Source organism: Medicago truncatula, chromosome 5, assembly GCF_003473485.1.
Source record: "Medicago truncatula cultivar Jemalong A17 chromosome 5, MtrunA17r5.0-ANR, whole genome shotgun sequence".
NCBI lineage: Eukaryota > Viridiplantae > Streptophyta > Magnoliopsida > Fabales > Fabaceae > Medicago > Medicago truncatula.
In genome coordinates this window covers 24,664,799-24,690,765 of record NC_053046.1, presented here as the reverse complement: position 1 = coordinate 24,690,765, position 25,967 = coordinate 24,664,799, and the positions used below count along the sequence as shown (strand labels likewise).

The 25,967-nt window shown below is 31.2% G+C and overlaps 1 protein-coding gene and 2 long non-coding RNA genes across 3 annotated transcripts; 2 read left to right on the top strand and 1 right to left on the bottom strand.

Moving 5' to 3' along the window:
• Window positions 1–4,008: 4,008 nt before the first annotated feature.
• Window positions 4,009–7,784, bottom strand: LOC11430122 (uncharacterized). Its single transcript, XR_003012154.2, has 2 exons — window positions 7,610–7,784; window positions 4,009–4,358 (listed from the first exon to the last, which is right to left on the bottom strand). It is a non-coding gene; the product is annotated as an uncharacterized lncRNA (long non-coding RNA).
• Window positions 7,785–11,126: 3,342 nt separating this feature from the next.
• LOC11435902 (uncharacterized) lies at window positions 11,127–12,952 on the top strand. The gene is made up of 4 exons (XR_003012204.2): window positions 11,127–11,389; window positions 11,839–11,931; window positions 12,099–12,225; window positions 12,363–12,952. It is a non-coding gene; the product is annotated as an uncharacterized lncRNA (long non-coding RNA).
• Window positions 12,953–23,549: 10,597 nt separating this feature from the next.
• On the top strand, window positions 23,550–25,846 carry LOC11436472 (protein PIN-LIKES 2). The gene is made up of 2 exons (XM_003614468.4): window positions 23,550–23,710; window positions 23,870–25,846. Exon 2 carries the CDS (start codon window positions 23,895–23,897, stop codon window positions 25,254–25,256), a length of 1,362 nt encoding a protein of 453 aa, XP_003614516.1. The 5' UTR covers window positions 23,550–23,710; window positions 23,870–23,894; the 3' UTR covers window positions 25,257–25,846.
• Window positions 25,847–25,967: the final 121 nt, after the last annotated feature.

Sequence of the window (25,967 nt, the reverse complement as noted above, 5' to 3'; positions counted from 1 at the left end):
CCTAATATCTAGTCATGATACGACTCTTACTTAACTTTCTAGTTTCATTCGATCCACAATAGTTTGTGACACCAAAATAGTTCCCTATAAAAGGTCTCCTGCATATGGTATATCCAGGGCCGGATCTTCGGGTGTACAAGAAGCTCAATGGAATTGGACCTCTCTAAAATATGGGCATAAAAAAAAATTATAGTCCTATTAGAATTTGATTCTCTTGCTTTTGGTGTTAGGTGGATGTTTTTTTGGAAGGTGGTTTGAGGTTTCTTATTTATACAGTAGTGATTGTCACCTTTGGATGTGCCACATATATACGACACATTGTATTTATCTTTTAAAAAATTTAAATAGAACATTGTTCTTAAAAAATATACATTTTTATTTTTATTACAGGCTTCTTTTCACTTACAGAGCGAGTCTCCGGATTCGTAGGAACGACCCTGATACATCCATATGCTTGGTGCAATAAGATTCACATGTCATACATATATTTGTCTAGGGACCTCAAATCCATATAAAAGATTAAGTTTCCAACTCACATGCTGTTTAAAGGGACATGCAATATGGTGTTTCACTCTCATTTTTATTCATAGCCATGAGTGCTGCGGTCACGGTTCATCATCCTTTTGGTCCCCAATCATATCGTCACCAATCAGTGACATACATGATTGCACATTCGAACAATAAGGACACAAAGCGTGAAGATGTATTTAGAAGTGGGTCGGTTTCATGGTTCGTTCAAAAGACCACTTTCATTTAGTCATTTTCATAGGATACACATTGCAACTCCACTTCTAGACTAAGGTGATTAAAATCACTAATGGGAGCTGGACAAATAATATGACTAATTGTAGTTGGTCCAATTTTTTATTTTTTTTAAACTCGGTATCCGATCCAAAGACCGACTAATCTGAGGGGATCAATCCCACCATTCACTTGCGGGACCCTGTTCTAAGTTAAAGCAAAGCTTTGTATGGACTTGTCATACACCATTTTTCCGGCGTCTAATACGGATCTAGTCTAAGGTTAGACCCTTCTAAGTTTATATTAATGTTGAAATATTTTATTTTTTAATTATATTTATAATAATTATATTAATTATTTATAAATTTGGAGTCTTAATTAATTAGTTATCAAATTAAGTAATAAGACTAATTAGATTTCTATTTAAAATTCGACAGTTGATTAATCAATTGATATGGAATCAATATGGGTCTGTATACGGCAATATTATCTCTTTTTCCATCCAAAGAAAACTTGAGGTGTAAAGGTACCGGTAGAGGAAGAATCAATTCAACTGTCGTTAACTTTTCGAGTGTGTTTCATATTATTGTCGGAGAACTTTTTCGTCATGATCTAGATATTTTTAATACTTTTAATCTATATCTTTAATCGATCAAATATGTTGTAAATCCAATTATATTCATGCTCAGTATTTTATTTGCTTTCGCTAATTATTTATAAGAGAAATGATATTTGCACAACCAATTTCTAACAACTTTTTGACAACTTTCTCTCTTATACTCATATTATATTCTTATTCTCTCTACCTTTTTCTCTTTCTATTGATTTTGACCAATCAAAATAGAGAAAAACAAAGTTGTCATGGAAGTTGTTTAGAAAAAGATGTATAAATATCACTGCTCTATTTATAATTTTGTTTTATATTGAACATGTCTTGTGAGATTATTGATCTTTATTTAGATCTAACTCCAACAATCAGATGCACCTTTCAAGATGGTCTAATATTAAAATACATTATTGAGAGGTCCATAGTTATTTTTGTTGGTCTCACTAGAACTAAAACCAAACTAACCGACTTATTATTCGCATTATTAGTTATTTTGTCAGATAAACTAGTGGCCATAATTCACGGTGAATAAATGGAGTATCTGAGGTTTGAGCCCCAACCCCTACATATAATAATGCATTATTCTACCAACTGAATTATGTTCACATGACTTATTCGCATTATTACCGACTGAAATACATAAATTAAATTAACTATATAATATAAATATGTGTCCCATTGGGAGGGGCTGTGTGAGTTTAGTGAATAAAGTACTTGATAAAAATTAAAAATAAAATAAGATAAAAATGATAGAATCTTCGTCTTGAATATATGATATTTTTGAATGTAACAAAAAAAAAATATGTGTCACACTACATTATTAAATAAAAAATTATAAAGATTCTATTTGATTAAATAAAATAAACGGAGCTACAAAGTTCATCTAAAATATATTTATACATAAAATAAGAAATCATGAAAATTAAAAGGAAATTTCTTTTTTTTTTTGGTCAAGTAGCTTAATGACTAAAGCTCACACAATTAAATTGTGGAGAAGTGGAGTGTTTGGGGTTCGAACCCCGATTCCTACATATAACATACGATATCCCTACCATCTGATCTAAGCTCGCGGGGATATTAAACGGAAAAACTTATATGATGTATATAAAATATTGTTTTGTTACCTTATCCATGTGTTATTATTAATGTGAATAGGGGTTAATCTCCAATTCACTAGAGAAAATGGCCTTAAGAATCCGAGGTTCAAACACAAGATAATTATTCAACAAGAGATTCCAGTTATTTCCACCATACAAATGTAATGTTGTACTCTCTTTCTTGTATAGTATATAATTATTCTATTAAAACTTAATTTAAATCGCTAATTAATTTTCTATCGATTCATAATTATACCTTCTTTTTTTTTAAGAATACCTTTTTTTTTTTTAAGAATCATATGTTTTATAAAAAAAAAATATAGAATCAAGAAATATGCAAGTCCATCTGTCAAGGGTTTGAGGAGAACAAAGAGCGCATCATCATCATAAAGGGTTCAAGAACAAGTGTTTATCTATATCTACTAGGTTTGAGTTTTGTAACACTTTTTTTCTTCTGGTATAACCATTTTGCAAAGAAATTAATTTCTCATTTCCTTTTGATGTTTTTAGAACTTCAACTATGTTCCTTTAGTGAATTTATTATTGTTTTCTCAAGTTTAACCTTGTTGAAAAACACCATAAACTATTAAAGTAGTTGTGACTTTTGATTTATCACATGTGAATTTAATGATAAATAAGGATATTTTAGTAAAAAACACACAAATATTTATATACTTTAATTACTCCTTAAAACTTGTGCCAAGAGCTAAAACATTAAAAGAAAAGAAATTGAGGGAGTAGTTTTAACACTTGCATTGATGCAGTAAAAGATCTTAAGAATGATAATTGCACTATTAGCCATTGTTGTCAAAATCCCGACTTAAATCCTAAAATCCAGTATTTTGCGACTTTCTTCACCTTCAACGATTTAAATCCATAGTAAAATCCCAAAATAAGTAAATTCCATCTATTTTGATTGCGATTTTACAATTTCTTATAAACTAATGTCATTTATGACTATATACCATAACATATGTTTAGTCTTGTTTTTTTTTTGGTAAAATTCATCGATTTTGATTGTGATTTTACAATTTCCTATATTGTAGAAGTCTTTGAGTAAAATCCTTCGATTTTGATTGCAATTTTACGAGTCTCAATTTTGCTATTCCCTTTAGACCAGAAGTAAAGTTCCGACTTTGACAACCTTGCTATTAGCTACATTGTGAGTTGTTTTAGACAACACATTGTTATGACTTATGGACTATCTCCAGGCATATATTTTGGACCTTGTACTTACGTTAAACATTGTAGGTTATATCCAACAACTTGGGACTTAATACCACATCTTAACTAAAGATCTTGTAACCCGTTATATTTCTTCATTACTCATGTTATTATAAACCAACTTTTTAATGTAGAGTACAAAGAGTAAGTTAACCTTGACATCCCATTGATGAAACTCGTTGTTCCATTGTTAGTTATAAGCCAACATTGTAAAAGAAATATTGTTCTACTTACTTTTGAAGATATATTGATAGATAGTAGAGCTAGAAAGAAAATATGATGGGCCTGAATTGGATGTCATGACTATACATTCAAAATTAAGAGAGAAGAAAAAAAATATAACTATAATATTATCTAACTTGATTTCATTACCAACATTTAGAGTACAATGACATAACTTCAAGATTAAAGAAATTGCAAAAGAAAAATTAACAAAAAATAAAACTACTTGGTGCAAACATAATAACTAAATGAAAATATAAGATATATTGCATAGTTTTTTCAGTAACATAAGAACTCACTCTTTCTTCAGGGTCATAATTGGGTCTTAGTGTATTCAATTGGGTCTCCTACTTAAACATAGCGTGGTCTCACATGATTAAATTCACATTCATTGTTAATGCACATCCACTTAAGCAATTGTAACCCGCTTATTGGACAGTCAGCATCAATTCTACATCCATCAAATACTGGAATGAAAAGAAAAGAAAAATACAATAGTGTTATTAAAATAAGATAAAATATTGTGTACGATGTAGTTTGCTCCTTGGTTCAACTAAGTTTTGAAGATGTTTGTGTTTTCTCCTTTAATTGTTGTAATATTGTTTTTGTTTAGTTTAGCTACAATTCTCTTCAAGAATGTATCACTTTGGAAATTCCAACAATTTGTTTAATCGATACAAATTGTGACCCAGATTTAGCAGATATTTCGATTCCAACTAATGATGATGTTATAGCTTCAATCCGATTAATTCTTAACAAATTAGTTTTTGCAATTTGTGAAGGTCGTTCTAGCTATATATGAAATTTTTGATTAATAATAAGATAAATAAATTTTTAGATTAAACATTTTATTTTCCTCTTATCATTAGACAATCTAATTCAGTTTTCAAATACATCCAAAGGAATAAATTCCTTATATTTCTTATCTAATTGTAAGGCACCCTTTAATTTGAGGTCTTCAATATATCTTATGTCATTCCATTGCATAAAAATATCTCTACACATAAACATTGCATTCTATGTGTGTGGGGTAATATGTACCTTGAATGTTAGTTTAGAATTGTTTCAATCTCTCAATAAGGTACAATCACATGTAAATTCCAACTTCTTGCCATTTTGTTGCTTGAGGATAAGCAACGGTTTAAGTTTGGTTTGTGATGATTGAATAACATATAATATTTTTAGGTATATTTTTAGTTATTTTCTTTGTATTTGAAGGAAAATTAGAAGTCATTTAGAGGAGTTGTCAATGGTTTGATTAACTTTGTGTTTTTTTTTTTTGCCATAGGTGTCTTGTGTCTTGTTAGTGAGAAATCATGCATATCGGCAAAACAAGACACCAAGTGGAGGATCGAGGGTATAAAGATTAAATATCAGTGGTTCTTAAAAGGTATTTGAATACAATACAAACTGAAGAAAATTCATTTCAAACTCCAAGGTATTGCAAGACGAAAGAACACGCGAAAAGGAACGAAAACTACAAAATTCGCACATGAGGGGCTTCCAGAAGCGCACATGCACCCTGCGCATGGTACATGGTCAGAGAGTGCTTGTTGCTTGTTTTTCAACATGTTTTGGTTCAAAACCCCTATTTTTCTTCTCTTACTCCCTAAGTAATGATGCAGTGTAACTAGAGACCCTTGCACACTCTTTCATCTAGAAATCTAGCGGTACTGGCAAAACTCAAACATCCGGAGCTTCAAGGAAGAAGATATCCATCATCCTCTTGTTCTCTCTAGGGTATTTTTTCTCTCTTTTGTTTTGTAATGATGTACGTTTCAACATGAAACTAAACCTCTTTGGATTGGATTCCACGAAGAACTCCTTCTTGTTTGTTGGACTATAATACAGTTTTTTTTATTCAATTTATGATCTAAAGTCAGATTTAATTCGTATATGTCCATTTCTATACCATAACTCTAGATGGTGCTAAGTAGGATTGAGGACCTAAATTCCATTGAAACAAGACATCCGTGAATTGCTTAGTTTTTAATTTAATTGAATTTAAGTATGGATTTAGGGATATAACTCATCTTAAGGAAATCCCACAATTGTAATTGGTTAAATTGCGAGGATATTGAAATAAACTTGCAACGATTCATCACATGGTTATGTTCTACTTTCTTAAATCCAATAAGGCAAGCATAAACTAATAATTAATCGAATTAATTTCAACAACGAAGGAGGGGGGATTCAAGGATTCCTTAATCACTGTTACACTAGCGAATCAAACCAAACATAATCTCGCATTATGCAGGATAATTAAAACCTTCTAACCACTCTCAATCTTCTTTTTTATTTGCTTTTCTAATAAGTTCCGCTAATTATCAATTTAAACGACAACGACAATCCATTTGGAGACGTTAACTTACTACATTATTACTTGAGTATGATTTGGTGCACTTACTTAATTATATTATCACAGCTCGAAAAAGAACAAGAGTAAATTTCTTATTTAAAATTAATCTCTTTTAAATTAAACATTATTATGATTGTTTGGAATATGATTCATCTTTAGGTGAACTTTGCAAGTATAACATTTGTCGTGACACAAATAATCGAACTTTCCCCCGTTACATTACGGGGTCATGTCTTACTCTCTTGAATTAAGGAAAGTCATAAACTAATAATAAAATGAGGTAACTTCGAAAAAGATCGTTTTTATGCGCTGAAACTCTTAAAACAATGAATATCTCATTCTCTCCTATATAAGGACCTGGTTAGATTAAAAAAAAAGAGAGACTTCATATATTTTACAAGTGGCAAATCTCTCTCAAATTTGAAAGCGCACAAATACTTAGAAACTTCTTATAAACTTTATAGGGTTAATAGGTCTTTACCCCTCTGTAATATAGGTCATTTCCAGTTTTCCCCCCTGTAAAAAAAAATTGTTTTGATTTACCTCCTTAATAGGCCAAACAAAAACGAAAATTTCTTGAAAAAAATAATAAAATTGGTTTTGTTTGGCCTATTAGGGGTAAATCAAAACAAAAATATTTTACAGGGGATAAATAAAAAAAAATTACAGGGGGAATACCGAAAATGACCTATATTACAGGGGGTGAAGACCTATTAAGTATTAACCCAACTTTATATCTTAAAATTTCTTAAGTATCATAAATCACTTGAACTTTAAGTTTAGTTTACCACTCTTTGAGTACAAAGAGCAAACACATACAAATTTACCATTCTTGTGTGAGGCAAGGAAATCTTAGACTTGTGTGTTTAAGTAATTGTAATCTTGTGTGATTACACTGAAAAATCCGTTAGAAGCACACAGGAACTGGACTAACCTCATATTGTGGAGTGAACCGCGATAATTGTTTTTCTTCTCTCTTATATATCTTATTGTCTTGCTTGTTCTGTTTTGTTTTAATATATAGAAAAATATTTTCAGAAAAAGCCAACATAGTTAAATTCTCCCTTGTGTTTTCTCACCTTCATGAATTGACTAAAAATTAAATTGAAAATCTAATTGATTGTTCAATGACTATTCGTATTTTACATTATCCTTCTGATTTATTCATCATATATCAAATAATTTTGATTCATCTTATAGAGTTTTATTTCTTAAGTTTAGGTTTAGTTTGATATTGTTAATGGTTTTGAGGATTATATTATATTGTTTATCTTGTTATCATATAAAGCTAGTTCTTAATTCCATATAGACTACAAGTTACATAAGGAAAATTGAAAAACATGAAAAAAAATTGCTTACCATATTGGAAGACAACATCATCACCATCAACATTCTTTACAACAAGAAAAATAGAAAGAAAGAAAATCATATAATTAACTAACTTGAGTGTTTTTACCATATTTTGTTCTCTTTGTATGTAAGAAATATAACATAGAAGATGATTTGATCATCTTATAGTGTATAAAGCATATATATTGTTGTGCTAATAATAGTTAAATACATTCAGCTCTTAAGGATTTGTAAAAAACATAGTTAAAATTAAAAAATTTATTATTAAATGTTTCTTAAGTAATTAAATCAATGTATTATGTTTGCACCTTTAGCATTCTTACTAAAGGGGTAACGTAAATACCTTCATAAATTTTAAAATTCATAATTTTTTAACTGACTATTCCACCTTTGCTAATAGTACTTAGAAATTTAAAATCAAAAGTAGATGGAACATATATAACAAAGTTATTGGTGCAAATAAATAACAATAGGTGTGACAATATAGTTATGTACAACTTGAACGATTTGTATGAATTTTTATGTAAAATATAATTTTGGTGTAAAATATGAAGTTGCTAAATTTCTTCCACATTCTTATTCAAATAGATTATTTGATTCATGTTGATATTAAAAAAAAGTTTAGGATATATGAAACGACATTACATTAAGTGGCTTCTCATAGATGCTTTAGCGAGTTTATAATTTGATTGGTCCTTAAAAAAAGTATATTTATATATAAAGTAACGTGGAATTGATTACTAACTAATATTTTATTTTAAATTTTTTATTTTTTTTAAATAAAAATTTGAAGTTCAAAGAAATTAATATTATTAATTAAAAACTCAACTATGTTCCCAACTCCACTAAACAACAATCATGCAAAACACCTTATTAAATATGGGCCATATTAATTTGTGTCCTAAGCACACAAACTAAACAGTTAAAAAAAGAATTAATCAATAAATACACAAGTTAAAAAGAGAAAATTTAAAGTTTTCAAAATTAAGAATACACAATTTTCACGATTTCATTTATACTTTTGCTTTCTTAATTTGTGCACTAAGGGCACAAGTTAACCTTTTCTAATTTAACTAGACCGCCGACCCGTGCGACGCCCGAATCTTATGTGCTAATATATGTTATAATAAATAAATATTTATTTGAAAACACATCAACATTAAAAACAGTATATTAACAATTGAAAAATATATACATTATCTCCATTAGCCAAATTCAAAGAGACTTTTAAAAAATTGGAATAGGTTTCAAACTCACATACCATAGACCAATGCCGACAGAAAATTGTATAGAGAATGGTCATATAAGAAATATAACATAAAACATGATTTGATTTATAGTGTATAAGACACATATGTTGTTGTGCTAATAATAGTTAAATACATCTAGCTCTTAAGGATTTGTAAATCAAATCATGAATTTAAAAGGGTAACGTAAAATCCTGCATATGATTTAAAATTTATTCAGGTTTTTACGTTACCCTTTAAAATTATAAATTTAAAATTCATAATTTTTTAACTGACTATTCCACCTTTGCTAATAGTACTTAGAAATTTTAAATCAAAAGTAGATGGAACATATATAACAAAGTTATTGATACAAATAAATAACAATAGGTGTGACAAATAGTTATGCACAACTTGAACGATCTGTATGAATTTTTATGTAAAAAATTATTTTGGTGTAAAATTTGTATTTGCAAAATTTCTTCCACATTCTTATTCAAATATATTATTTGATTTATGTTGATATTAAAAAAATAGTTTAGGATATATGATACGACATTACATTAAGTGGCTTCTCATGGATGCTTTAGCGAGTTTTTTTTTTTTTGAAGAAACTAAAATGGATTAAAATACTGAAAGTTTGGAGATTTCATCACAAGGAGTGCCAAAACCCCAGTTAAAAGAGTCAGTTACAAGAGTGCCAAATAGCCAAAACATGAACAAAATAGAAGGCTACCCTGTTACATAAATATTCCTAAGCAAGGTAAATGGTTCAACCACCATGAATGGTAGGAGAAAACAAAACTAGGTCGGTTCACTTTCAGCCACCAATATGATTGGAGCTTAACTTTATCTAACAATTGATTAAAAGAAGCTTCTTTTTGGTGAAATATGCGAGCATTCCTTTCAAGCCAGATCACCCACACACAAGATAGCCAAATAAGATTAAGAGAAGAGCGTTTGCTGTTAGAGAAGCCGCTAAAGGTGGCAAATTGATATAAATGGTCTAACACATTTTCCGGAAACACTAATTGGTAACCAAGCCAGTAAGAAATGTCATACCAAAGTTTGCCAAAAAAATCACAAGAGAGGAATAAATGTTTTGCATCTTCTATCATGCCGCATCCCCCCATACAAAAATGAACATTCGGATATAAAATGTGTCTTTAATATTTTCTATCATGCCGCATCCCCCACGAGTTTATAATTTGATTGGTCCTTAAAACAAGTATATTTATATATAAACTAACGTGGAATTGTTACTAACTAATATTTTATTTTTAACAATATTTATTTTTAAATAAAAATTTGAAGTTCAAAGAAATCAATATTATTAACTAAAAACTCAATTATGTTCCCAACTCCACAAAACAACAATCATGTAAAACACTTTATTAAATATTGGTCATATTATTTGTCATAGTTTTGAAAATCGGATCGGACCGGCCGGTTGAACCGGTCCGACCAGGAACCGGTGGGGTGATCGGTTCGAGTTGATAAACAGATCGGTCATGTAATCAAACCGGACTGAACCGGTGTGACTCGGTCAAACTCGGGAAAAACCGGTGAACCGGCGGGTTTGACAAACCGGACCGGTTTGAAGTAAAGCAGAAATTAATTGAATTAATTAAGCACACAAGTTAAAATGTTATTTGTTGCCCTAAGCACACAAGTTAAAATGTTAAAAAATGAATTAATCAATTAATACACAAGTTAAAAAGATAAAATTTAAAGCTTTCAAAATTAAGAATGCACAATTTTCAAGATTTAATTTCTACTTTTGATTTCTTAATTTGTGCCCTAAGGGCACAAGTTAACCTTTTCTAATATAACTAGACCGCCGACTTTGCGACGCTCAGGTCTTATGAGTTAATAGATGTTACAATAAATAAATATTTCTTCGAAAACATATCTATATATTTATTAAAGGAATACAATGCTGCAAGTTAGCCCTAGAGATCCCTTTGAAAACTCAACCAATTTACACTGCAAGCTCTAGCGCGGCAAAACCCTAGAATGTTTAAATTCTGCTATTGTTTACGTTTTTACCCCTCTGCTCATCTCTTTAGAAGTCAATACATTCACATTGTCAGCCATGTTGGATCATTGATATCAGAAAATGGGAACCAGCATGTTAGGGATCTGAATGGAATATCATGATAACAGCATGTGCATCAGTTTGACCTTCCACTTCTCTCTCTTCCTTTCTTTTCCCATCTCCTTCTTCTTCCATTTTCTACAGACTTCCCTCATCTCAGTTTCATTTTTTTCCTTTTCAAAACCATAGTTTCTTCTCTCTCTCTCTCTCTCTCTCTCTCTCTCTCTCTCTCTCTCTCTCTCTCTCTCTCTCTCTCTCTCTCTCTCTCTCTCTCTCTCTCTCTCTCTCTAACCCATGACCAAACAATGAATCTCTCTCTCTCTATACATGTTTTCTGTTCAATCAGGGGAAAAGAGAAACAACACCGGCACCGCACCAAATTATGCAGAATCTATCCAGAGAACAATCGGAAGAGGAAGAAAAGAAATCGAATCCGAATACGAATCCAATCCTCGACTCAATTCTGTAAGATTTTCATTCAATTCTGCGTAATTTCAATATTTTTTTTCATACTGTAGCTTCATTCAAATTCTGCGTGAAATTTCAATTGATCTGTGTATGATACATATTTGTTTGTTTATGCATTTGAAAGATCGTATTTAAAATTTGAAGTGGTGAATTTATAGTATTGAAAGGTGCTGAGCTAAAAAGTGTTGCGTTTGGAACTGTTTTGGTTTTGTTTTTTTGGCTCTGGTGCGCTACTGTGACTGCCTTCTGTTGGCAGGTCAGTGAGCAAGGTGAATGCTTTGTATTGGGAGTGTTATTTTGGGTAGTTTTGTTATGCTTCCATTTCATTTTTTGTTGCTGTTATGCTTGGCCAGAACCGTGTGCTATTATGGCAGTGTGATAGTGGCTTTTGTTTGTATCTGTTAGCCTATTTGCACTTTTAATGTATGCTGCTTCAAATAAAATAGTATTGAAGGATGAAGGAGAGGGAGGGGTAAGGCAAGAAGGTGAAGGATAAGGAGAGGTTGAAGAAGAAGAAACTTTCTCATCTCTTTTTTCTGGTAAAATTTTATTTTACTTTTTTCACCCATTCTGTAATTGTTTCATTCTAATTTAATTTTTATGTATTTATAAAGAAGTATTGTTATTGTGTTTACGAGTGGTAAAGTTAACATGCTTCTTTTGGTTTTTGTTATCTAGGTGTTATCTAATCTACTTATGATAACAGATTTCTTGAACGCTGGATCAAAGGAGCGAAGATGGTGGTTGCTCCTCTTCTTTGTGAACGCCATTGTTCGATTGAGAAGAGAAATCAAATGGATTTTTAGTTGCTCCTCCTCTTCTCCGTGACTAAGGTTAACCGCATATCTTTCTTTCCGTTCAATTCCTCTTTTGTTCAAAATAGCTTGCAATAGCTTTTTAGGCTTCTTACAAAATCAAAGTAATTGTTGTTCATATGATTGGTGTGGGGTTTTGTTTGTTGATTTTGCAGTTTATGAGTTTTCAAATTGGTGGTTGGAAAAAGAGTAGGAGAAGGGAAAAATATTTCAACTCATGAGCCTTCCTATAGTGTCTGCACACCAACCTATATAGTAGAAGTGTCTCATACAAGGATTCACCACTTTCCTCACAACATCTAATTATTTTTGAAATGTTACATTTTTGATTTTTTTTTTCACAGTATTTATGATATGTTTAGTGTTTCAAGGTTTTATTTCCGACGGTATCGATGTACTATATCTATTATTGACCCGTGCGTGAGCACGGGAAAGCGGACTAGTCATCACTAAAAACAGTATATTAACAATAGAAAAATATATACATTATCTACATTAGTCAAATTCAAAGAGACTTTTAAAAAAATGGAATAGGTTTGAAACTCACATACCATAGACCTATGTCGACAGAAAATTGTATAGAGAATGGTTAGGTCACTGCATTTTTTTTGAGTTTATAGATATTTAAGTATAAGAAATACCGAAGATTAATACGGTAGCATCAATGTACATCGATGGTATGCACTCTGACATCACATTAAAAATGGGAGTACTCAAATATAAGTGTAACCTTTCCTGCTTGATTTGGAACTATCCAATTGAATTTGTGCTATTATATATAAGTAAACACACAGTTAAAGTTGGGAGTGTATTGCCAAATGTTTTGTTTTTAATACTAAAATCTTCTTATCATATCATACTTACTTTAAAAGCTAATTAGGGCAAGCTTATGCTAAACCCTAATAACTTAAGTGTTTTCCCTCCTAAGCATCAATCCAAGGTGTGTTCTACAAGCCAATGCCATCTCATTTAATGCTCTTTCAAATTTAAACTTCCCTCTCAAATGCACATGTCATAGCTTAAGTGTCTTTTGGTTTGCCAACTAACTAAGTTAATGCTTAATAATTACTCCCTCTGTCCCAAATTGTAGGTCGCTTTAGTGGAAAAAATTTGTCACAAATTGTATGTTGCTTTACGATATAAATGCAACTTTAATGTCACTTTTTCTATTATAACATTAACTATTTATTACTCTCTCTTATTTCAATTCTTTTATTTATTTTTCTCATATTATTTATTAAGGACAATTTTGTAAAACAACTCATAATATCTCTTTTCCATACAATATTAATTGCATTTCTTAATATGTGTGAAATGTCCAAAACGTCATACAATTTGGAACGGAGGGAGTACTTCTTAGTCTTAATGACTTACGTTTCAGCTTCACATTTTCGATGCCATTAATTAGTGGATAAAGTAAGTAGGTAGATACTCCCTCCGTTTTAAAATATAAGCAAATTTCACTTTTTAGGTTCATACAATTAATTATGTATGTGGTCCATATTAATTTCTACACTTTATCCACTAATTAATTAATGGCATAGTTGTTGAACAAGACTAAACAAGTTGTGGTAGCACCTCTTACTTCCTCCAACCGGTGCTCATTACCTTTCAATTTCCAATGGGGAAATATCACATGGCCCAAAACTTTTCTTGGATTTTTCAACTCTCTATTCGAACTACACAAAAGTTTTGTGTTTTTATAACCTCTCTTTGCTTAGGTTTGTAATATAGTTTCTCATACACGTTTTCAATTCTTCTCTCTTTAACCTCTTCAATAATTTCTTTCTCAAAAATCACAACTTCTTCTCTATAGATCAACTCCTATTTCTCTCTTTGCCCTATTCTTTAACTCCTTTTTGGCTCCCTCATATTCTCCTTTGCAGGACTTTTGTCATTCTCAGGTGCAATTTGATTTGATTTTGGGATTATGCAAATTAGTTATGTGTTTATTATGCTTCTAAGGCATGTGTCTTTGTTTACTAATCTTTCTCATCTATTGCTAGGTTTTACTTATCTACGCTTTGTTTGGCTGTACATAGAAAATGATAAGAGAGAGAGAGGGGGATTTAGGGGATATGGACATGTGGTATATATGGTTCATTAGCTTCATGGATTTGTTAGATATTGTTTTGATGGTAGAGTGCAATTGTGATAATTCTTTGACCTTGCCCATGCTTTATTTGTTCTAACCCAATATGAAGGGTTTTATTTTTGTCTTACGTTTTTCCTCTCTTTTATAACACTTTGCTTATTAACAAGATATATAATAAAAAATTACAATTGTGTTCCCTCCATAGAACGGTACACCTCCGAGTTAAATGAACACTTACAAAAAATTCAGTTATATGAATAAGGCTTTAATGATGTTGGCAATTCGATCCAAGACTTTATTCGAATCCAATGCTGTTTTTTTTCGAGATATTATGGTCAGGAGTTATTGTAAATCATCAAAACTTTTTTTTTTGTTTGGTTATTTATGTTAGGGTTAATAGTGTTTTTCACCCTTGTAATATATGTCATTTTTTATTTTCGTCCTTATAAAATTTTCGGTTTGATTTACACCTTCGTAAAATTTTTATTTTCTGGAAAACATCCATAATAGGCCATTTTCAGAATTTTTTTTCAAGAAATTTTGGTTTTTGAATGGCCTATTAAAAGTGTTTTCCGAAAAATAAAAATTTTACGAGGGTGAAAATCAAACCGAAAATTTTATAGGGGTGAAAACCAGAAATGACATATATTACAAGGGTGAAAAACACTATTAACCCTTTATGATATCCCATTTGGTAATAAAAATTACACGCACAACTTAAACAACAGTTAATAGATTGGCACTGTACTTAGTAAAAGTTCATAAACTCAGATTAAGGTTTTAGATGAAAGGAAATATAAAAATCAATCACATCCCAGTGTGTCGTGTTTTATGAGTTTTGTTCTTTTTTGGTGAATGATGTTCTTCTTTTTCCTATTAAAAAAATTGGTGTTGCACATGTGGGCTGATTATTCTTAATGTCAAATACTTTTAGATGAAAGAAAGTTAGAAATGCAAACTCACATGGTCATTGTAACTCAAGCTAAGAGTGACAATGCTGGTATTTTTAAATGAAATAAAATACCAGCATTCTTAATTTCTCTTACACTTTTTCTCCCTACCAACTTGTTTGCTCTATTTCTTCTTATTTATCACCCTTCTCTCTCTCATTCATCTCAACATCAGCATCGGTATGTTCTTTATTCTCTCTAATATTCTTTTATCTATTCTCTTTTTATTATTTTCTTCTCTTGATTAGTACGTGAATAAGAACATTGAATCTAAATCTTGATTGAAAAAGTAAGTTTTGTTGGATGAATGAACGAAAACAGAATCGTGGTTGCTCTTTGTTTGATTGGTCTATGCACATTAATCCTAGGGATAGAGATTCTTACTTTTTCGAGTGTTGTTTCTTTCTCTAATATTCTGATGTTTTCTCACTGGGTCTTGAAAGTTTGAGACTCTCCCATTGGGATGATCTTATCACGAAATTTATATTAAAATTGTATATTTCCATGAGTTGGTAATGGGGAACATGGTGTGGCAAAAAATACATTTGATTTAAGTTAGACAAAATAAAAGTGACTTGATGTGACTGAAAGAGACTTGAAATGATTTGATTGAGAAAGTGTAAGAGAAATTAGTAAGCATGTGATCATCAAAGTTGAAAAAAATTTGTTTTCAGCATGTTTTTTAATATAATAAAAAAAAATCTCCAATTATACGAAGACTTTATGTGTATAAGATATTAATGTCAATTATTACGTTCTATTATTAATAATCATCTAAAAGGAAAAAAAATAATTTTCAATCATTAACATTAATATGTGTTAATTGTCTTTTTATGATTGGTGATCATTCGAATAAAAATTGTTTTCTAATAATTAATATGAGTTTTTTTGAAAGAAATTAATAAGAGTTAATAGCTTATATTTTGATGAGAGTAACAAATCATCTGAAAGGAAAAAATATTTTTCTCACTTACTAACATTAATTTGTGTTAATTATCTTTTTATGATTGGTGATCATATAAATAAAAATGGTTTTCTAATAATTATTACGAGTTAATAGCTTATATTTCGATGAGAGTATGTATCACAAAAATATGAAAGTCCAAGTTAGCAAGTGTTTGTAAAAAAAAAGATAGCAAGTGTTCACATTTTTATTTGGACAATTATAAATTATTTGGTCTGTCTTCCACCATTGACTTTCCTACGCGTAAAAAAATAAAATCATTGACTTTACTCACACTAGCGTCCAGATGGGCACGCTGTCCGCTTTTTCTACTGCGCTAATTTATGTATATATTTTTCTATGCTTTTGTTTATACTACTTGAACATTTTATTAAGCTATGATTCATACTATATTGAGCTATTAAATAACATCTATGAACATAGGGATGGCAATAGTACCCAATGGGTAGGGTACTACAATGCCCATCCCCATACTCGCATTTGTAAAAATTACCTGTATCCGTGCCCGTACCTTCGTATACAACAACTTTAGTGCCATTCCCCATACCTTATGGGTACCTAAGTGATCATACCTGCACTCATTACCCGCACTTTAACTATGAAAAGACAATAAAAACATCACAATTGAAATAAAATTGGTCTAAATCTTTTAAAATTAACCCATAAAATAATACGAATCATAGTATTTAGTCAAATTAAAAACATCAAAAATATCTCTAAAAAGTTGTACACCAGCAGGATGGAGTTGTTATTGTATTAAACAGTTCTTTTGTTTAGGTTTTAGTTTAGGCTTAAATAGCTAAATAAATTATTTAATTATACACTAAAAATGAATAAATTACTTATGATATTAAATAAATATGTATATGCAGGGTTGCAGGGCTGGGCAGTATAGTACCCTTACCTGTGCCCATACCCATTTAAATTCGTGGGTATTACCCAGACCCGTCCCCAGACACATGATAGCGGAGTTTTACCCTACCCATTGTGGATATTTTATGCGGGGTTTTACCCTATCCACTGGGCCTGGGTCCAAATTTCATCCCTATATGATCATAACAAAAAAATAACATTAACTAATTGATAGTATAAAGAGGAGAGAGATAAAGGATATATCGAAATGAATAACATTTTCAAATTTGACCCTTATTTCCATACTACCAAAAACTCTAAATATCTGCATTTTTTCTCTATAAGGATGGAGCATATAACTCTTTTTGTTTGTTCTTGAAGCTTCTTTATTTGATAATTTTCAATGCAATGCTTTCCTAGAGAAACCTTTTGATGCATGACGTTGGAATCAGGTACTGCTTTTGTAAGTGGTCTCAAATGTCTAATCCTCCAATATCTCTAATCCTTCTCTTTCTTAGTTGCCTTTTTAGAAATTTAAAATGTGGTTGCAACTGTTGTAGCCATCTACTTAAACAATCATATATTTATTAATGGCCAACCACACTTTGTTCAAGTCACTTTAAACAAAAATCAACTAAAAAGAACACATCAATTAAAGGGAGCACATGACATGACACCGAATATTATTTCTACACACAAAAAATTAGCATAACAATCCCAATTATTTCTACACATCAATATTGTGATAAAATTTGATTTTGCCTAATGACTACAATTATTTTCCTCATGAATGGTTGACATCCCCTCTCTTTTTTTCCCATAGAAAAAGCGCTAATCATAGAGAAACCAGTTATTTTACACTCTGACATTAACTTAGAAGTTAAGCAAATGTGCTATTCCTCTTTCACTCTCCCAATTTCCTGGATGATGCAAATGTGTATTCTATAACCTCAATTTTACACAAAATCCAACAATCATCATGCCTAGATTTGTAATGTTAATCTTTTGATGTAAGACATACCAATAACATGAAATAAAGTCCATTGCACATATATTTTAAACCAAAAGGAAAATCAAGGAACTTATTCTTTAAAAAATGTAAAAGAAAAACATGAGCACAATGTTAAAATTGTTGAAGGGGTTTCTCAGTTTCTTACTAGAACCACGTGCTCAAAGTATAGTCCTTTCCTCTGAATGTGTAGAGAAAATAATTTTAAACAAAATAAGAGGGGAGTGATATTTTTATGGCAGATAATTGTAGAAGGTATGATAAAGGAACATTTTATGTTTTGTCCAAAAATATTATTACCATGGAAATTTGAATCATTTTAGAAGCATAGAGTATGATATAAGATTATTTAAAAGTGTTAGCAAATGGGTATATAAAAAATTATCTACTATTTGTTATCTATCTATAACATTAAACCGAGACATGAGAAGGGAAAACACAAATAATTAAATTGATAAATTAGTATTCTACCACATGTATTCCATTATGAACATGTGTTTCAAAAACATCTTCCATTTATTAAATGATTAAAAAAAATAACTTGATCATGTTGTACTTCCTGAATGCACCCAAAATAGGAATAATTAAAGAGGATAAAATAACAAAAAGTGGGTTGAGAGAGACACCACAACATTTAGGGCCAGCATTCTTATATGCAAACTGTGCCAAATTTATCCATAATCATCCACCAAAAAGAAATGGCTAGACATACTTAAAATGATTAATCGCACAATCAAAGCCAAATTGGATAAATAAGTACAAATTACAACATCTAAAAAGGGTAATTGATACATTCATGAGATTTTTTACTTAGTTTGAAAAAAAATCAGGAAGTGAAATGAGAAAGTAAAAACGCTATTGGAAAGAAATAGAAAGGATATGAGGAAATGTATAGAGAGTGAGGGAGAAGAAAGAAGATTGTTTACCCCGGTGGTGCCACACTCGCAATACCAATTTACCCCACGTGAAGGTCCTTTCTTCAACTGTTTGATCAGACATGAGCCTCTAACCAAAACCCATAAAACGAAAGGAAATACAGAACAAAGAAGTGTTTCCCTTTTTTTTCAGTTTGAAGCCAAAATATGCAAATTGTCAGGGTGAACATGCATTGTAAAATCTACTTGTGTTAATGTTATAATCATTTTAAAGATATCCTTCCTTTCAGGATATTGGACCAACCCCTAACATTTTCTTTTTTGACAAAAAAATAAAATTACAAACAATTCACTGATATAAAAAAAATAAAAACAATTAGCTAGGAGGCATGACTTGAAAATATACAAATTAAAATAGAAGAAAGAGTTATAGAGAGGGATGAAAGTTATTTCCCATTTGTCTTATCATTGGTTGATTCTATTTTGTGCAAAAAATTTGCTTCAATTGTGTAGAGTGTAAACTTTATCCATAAAATATGAATGGCGTCCTGCCTTTTATCTTTGGTTTAATTGCACTTTTTCCCTCCTATCTTTTGTCAATTATGTAATTTTGCACCCCATTTTTTTTTGAGTGATAATTACAACAAAAGATAGGGGGAAAAGTGCAACTAAGCCTTTATCTTTTACAACAATTGTGAAATTAGGCACTAATAACATTAGACAGAAAATTAATGAGATGCATAATAATTACTACAAAAAAAATATATCATGCACATAATTAATTAGCATCCTAACAAATATTACACATTCTTCTATTTTCATAAAAATTTATGACATTGACCCTAATTATCAACTTTATAGGCACTAATAAATCAAAATAATAAAGCATTTTTACCCCAAAAAGAAAAATAAGTATCGATAATTAGAAAATAAAAAGGAGGAAAGGAAAGTAAGAGATAATAGAGAAAAAACATGGTTTACCCATTTATTTTCTTGTAGAAGTTGTAGAGAATCAATCCACTTCAAAATAATAAATTTGTGCAATATACAAAGAAGAGACATACATTCAAAATAAAAAAGAAAACAAAACAAAAAAGGTAACAAAAGACATTGTGCAATGAAATTACCTAAATATTAACACCAATAGTTTTGAAAAGTTATACTATACAAAGGCACCCACTAAGGAAAATGGAATCACAACGATGCCATGCCATGCCATGAATTTTTTTTCGTGACTGTTTGTTTGGAGCAGTTAAGTAAAAATAAAAGCAAATAAAGCGAAACAGTTCAGTTTTTTAAAAATAAAGTAAACCCGTAAGGACAAAATTGGAAGGATACCCTCCATGTTCTAAGCTATTTCCCTTTTCTCATCTCCCTAAGTTTATTTCATTTTTATCCCATTCGGACCCTTTACCAATAAACAAAAAACAACACACAATATATATTTTTTTTGAAGGAAACAATACACAATATAATAAAAATTCAGACATAACAAAAATCAATAAAAATTTGATTCTTTGGTTATAACATGTGAAGTCAAATCTAGGCGGTCACAAATATATATTGGTATATAAGTAATATTATTCCCACTCCAAGGTATATGAGAATAAAAAAGAATGCATGAATACAAAAGGGATCAAACTTCATCAGATCATCCCAATCATTGATTTCAAGGTTTCAAGTTGGAGAAAGAAACAACACTCGAAAAAGTAAGAATCTCTATCCCTACGATTATTGTGCATAGACCAATCAAACAAAGAGCAACCACGATTCTGTTTTCGTTCATTCATCCAACAAAACTTACGTATCCAATCAAGATTCAGATTCAATGTTCTTATTCACGTACTAATCAAGAGATGAAAATAATAAAAAGAGAATAAAAAAGAATATTAGGGAGAATAAAGAACATACCGATGCTGATGTTGAGATGAATGAGAGAGAGAGAAGGGTGATGAATAAGAAGAAATAGAGCAAACAAGTTGGTAGGGAGAAAGTTTAATGAGAGAGAAAAGAGTGATGAATTGACCTTTCAGTTTCTTTTTTTGTTTTTTTTTTTTTTTGTTTGTTGTTGCAAACAATAAATACTAATTTTGGTCATTTTATTTCATTTAAAAATACTAGTGTCGAGACGGGCACTCCCGTCCAGCGTCTAGAATGGTTAGATTGATGTAGAAACTGTTTACAGACCTTAGATAATCCAAAGATTCAATAATTTCATTTCATCAGTACTAGAAATGCTTGTCTTTATGCTCGTTAAACTAAACAACAGTAATGATGCTCTTCGTTTCTGCATAACAATCCTACACTATGGATAAAAAAAGAACATAATTGGTTACCTTTGAGGGGAATGACACCTTTATCGATCAATGTACGAATGTGCTACACCCATTTCTAGAATACTTGAAAAAATGTTGTTTTTCAAATTTTACTGGTATAAGTTGGGTTAATGTTAAATTGTGGGATAGACTACTAATTAAGGTAAATTTTCTTTTTTTTGTCAAGTATGTTGGTGGCTAAAAATTCACCTTTTTCAAGGTAAATAAGCTGTAGAGTGTTATGCATAAATTATAAATTGTTTCTAATCCTACCGAGACATGGTAAATTTTCTTGGAATCAAGGGTGGGTTCAACTGGGTGTAACAATATTTAATCTAAACTGAATCATATGTGGTGTAAAAAAAATTCTCATTTGCAATATGTCACTGTCTGTATTTTGGAAGTTGCATTATGTCATTGTCTTGTAGTGGGACAAAATTATTATTTCCTTTTTATCCATATTTTCCTAATAATTGTCAAGGGAAAATTACATCCCAGCTAAAAAATTACTTCATCTATATTATATTTTAGGCTTAATTGCACTTTTGGATCCCTATCTTTTCAAAATTTGCGGTTCTGGACCCCTAACTAATTTAAATACAAAACAGCCCCCTATGTTTTGATTCTTTGGCAGTTTTGGACCCCTGATCCATTGTTGACTCGGTCAACGTTGACGTGGCACCCTAAGTGAGATGCCACGTGTCAAATTTTTATTTTTTGTGTCTTGGAGGTCCAAAACTGCCAAAGAATCAAAACATAGGGGGCTGTTTTGTATTTAAATTAGTTAGGGGTCCTTAACTACAACTTTTGGAAAGATAGAGGTCCAAAAGTGCAATTAAACCTATATTCTACTTCATGTATATTTTATATTAAAAAAATGGAAAATTATGATTAATTTTATTATTAATGACATGGAAGAAAAAGATTAAAAATATAGTAACACTTCATTCGGTCTCAATTATAAACAACTTTTCAATTTTTAAATTCATGAAATAAATGATGTATGTGGTCTATATATATGGTAGAAAATAATCATGAACAATTGTTTCTTTCCACCCTTTAGCAAGTCGTTCCTTTCCACCCTTTAGCACGTCACACCCCGTTCTGATATATTGTCCGCTCTGAATATAAACCCTTCACGATTTTGCCCTTTGTAAAAGACGTCTCGTTGGTGAAAGAATATGTTTTATATATAAACTACCTTAACATCAACTTTCAAGCAATGTGAAACTTTTTATGTGTAAAAAAACAATGATGCATTGGTCGTAAAACACAAATATTTTATTTTTTTCAAATGACATATAATAATACTGATGGAGTAATAGCTACCCAAACAATTAATTTGTCTAAGTGGTAAACAATTTAGGCCCTCTAATCTCTTCAGCATAAGGTGTACAAAAGAGACCACGAATAATATACAAAGTCAGCATCTGAATACAAATATAAATCAGTTGATACCCAAGTCCCAAAAACAAAACGAACTTTCTTAACTTTAAACCACATAAAAGAATACGACTTAACTTTTTCTAATAATTGAAACATATTATTTTCTTTCTGCTTAAATAACATGTTGTTACGCTTATTCCACACAATCCAAGCGCACAATAACCAAATCAACTGAAGAAAGGTCCGCCGCAATTTCAGACCACCTGTGTAATAAATGAACTGCTGAAAATGATCTGAAATCACTTGAGAATCCACACCATCAAAACCAATCCACGACCGCACTAGCTGCCATAGAGTACCAAATGTGCTACACGAGAGGAACAAATGTTGGATGTCCTCCTCGTGACCACACCTAGCCATACACAACCGATCTGCTAAAGAAATGATACCGCGCTTCGCCAAATTCGCCTAGGCCCTCTAAACCTATGATCACATGTTCGTTCTATGACATGTGCGTACGAAAAATATATTATTCATTGTTATGCAACAAAGGAAATTTCGTATCAAAATCATGATACCTAAAAGAAATTTGTCCCCATGAATTTATCTCAGTTGGCAGAACTCCCTCCGTTTCTAAATATAAGCAAAATTGATTTTTTAAGTTTATTCATTTAATAATGTATGTGGTTAATTATATGGGAATGAACCTAAAAAATCAATTTTACTTATATTTAAAAAACGGAGAGATTATGCATTATACATGGACCGAAGTTTAAACTCCAGACACTCGTGATATTTACTTTAAAAAGTGAATTTTTAGCCAATTTAAAAAATAGCCACTTGACAAGAAAAACTAACTAATTAATACCTAATCGAAGTATTATAGGTTGATAGATTTCATTAAAAAAATCCCGACGTCATTGTTAATTAATCGAAATTGTAATGATTTGAGCATCTTGGATCTTGGCTGACACTGATTAGTTTTTTCTTCCCAACTTATCCAAACCGAATTAATTCGAATCTTATCATTTCAACCTCGATAATCCTCAAATCATTCGTAAGTTTTTCCTTCCTCTCCTCTTCACTGATTCTTCTGTTATATCATATGGTGTTGTTTTATGCAATTGAAATTAATATCTAAGTTTTGTCATTAGAATATTCTCTATATTATATATATATTGGGGTTGTATTGAATTGAATCTGTGATTTATTGCAGGAGAATTAAATCAAACAAACAAAAAATGTCATCTAGTTTGTATGATATGAATTTGAGATCAGGTGGTGCAGATCTGGCCACTGCTATTGTACCTTTACTTAAACTCCTCTGCTTAACTGTCATTGGATTACTTCTTGCAAACCCTACAATGCAATTCATCCCAAAAGCTACCTTTAAACTCCTTAGTAAACTTGTTTTTGCTCTGTTTTTACCGTGTCTTATTTTTACCGAACTTGGCGAAAGTATTACACTTGAGAATTTTGTGGATTGGTGGTTTATTCCGGTTAATGTTCTTGTCAGTACTGCTCTTGGTTGCTTGCTTGGGTTCGTTGTGGTGGTTATATGTCGGCCACCACCTCAGTTAACTCGATTCACTATTATTATGACAGGATTTGGTAACACTGGGAATCTTCCCCTTGCTGTTGTTGGGTCTGTTTGTCATACGAAAGATAATCCGTTTGGGAAGCATTGTAACACGAGAGGTGTTGCTTATGTTTCGTTTGCTCAATGGGTTGCTGTTATTCTTGTTTATACTCTTGTTTATCATATGATGGAGCCTCCTATGGAGTATTATGAGATTGTTGAGGAAGGTGCTGTGACTGAGATTGAGGAACAACGACGCGCGCTTAATGATATTAGTAGACCGCTTCTTGTTGAAGCTGAATGGCCTGGGATGGAGGATAAAGAGACCGAACATTCTAAGACACCTTTTATTGCTAGGGTTTTTAAGAGTATTTCTGGAATTTCATCGTCCGCGATTCCTGATCTTGAAATCATGGCTGAACGCGATGATGGTAACAACAGTCCAAGGTCTATTAGGTGTTTAGCGGAGCCTAAAGTTGTTAGGAGGATTAGAATTGTTGCTGAACAAACTCCGCTTCAACATATACTTCAACCACCAACAATTGCATCTTTGTTGGCTATCATAATTGGCACAGTACCTCAATTGAAAGCTTTGTTCTTTGGATATGATGCTCCATTTTCGTTCATTACAGATAGTTTAGAGATTTTAGGTGGTGCAATGGTGCCTTCTGTGATGCTTATATTAGGGGGTATGCTTGCTGAAGGACCAAATGAGTCTAGACTTGGACTTAGAACTACTATTGGTATTGTTGTGGCAAGACTCTTGGTGCTACCTGTTCTTGGTATTGGGATTGTTGCTTTGTCGAATAAGCTAAATTTCTTGGTCGAAAATGATGCTATGTTTAGATTTGTGCTTTTGTTGCAGTACACATCACCTAGTGCTATATTACTTGGAGCTATTGCAAGCTTGAGGGGTTATGCAGTTAGTGAAGCTTCAGCACTTCTCTTCTGGCAACATGTGTTTGCCCTTTTCTCTCTTTCATTCTACATTGTAATCTACTTCAGAATAATTGAATATATCTGAAGTTGCTTTCTACATATGTTGTACTACCTTGACATTGATTATGAGGTAGTATGTTAGAAGATTGTTGTCATTGTTTCATCGCCATAGTTTTGTGTTTGGAGGTAAGATTATGAAATTGTGAAGTTTATTGGTTTGGTGTTGATGAAGGTTGCAAATAATGTTGTTCATGGTGTATGTGGTCAACCATATTTATCTTTTAAAATTTTCAGTCTTCAGATGGAACCTGGTGTAGTTTTTCCTAGGAGTGGCAAAAACAGAAAATGGGAATTGAACCGCCGAACTGTACCGAACCAAAAATAATTGAACAATTACATGAGTTTGCAAACTAAACTGTTAAGAACCGAACCACAAACAGTTATCTTATATTTAATCACTTTACTGTTTATGTTTACATATATGTGTTATATAATGTTGTACATGCCTCTAGTTTACAGATTTTTATTATACTCCATTATTTTTTTATGGTCCATACTGTACTGTACCAATGCCAATGTGTATACTCGAATCCAAGCTTCCATTAAATCATGTTCCCTGCTATTGTAATTTGTAAGAGGCTAATATGACCATAGTAATTTATTGTCAATTTGTCATTAAGTTAATCTTTTTTTTTTTTTTGAATTGCTAAATTTTATTAAGCAGAACTTGGTGTAAGACACACCTACGAACGCGAAAAAAAGAAAAACAGATTACAAAAGGCTAATGCATAAACAC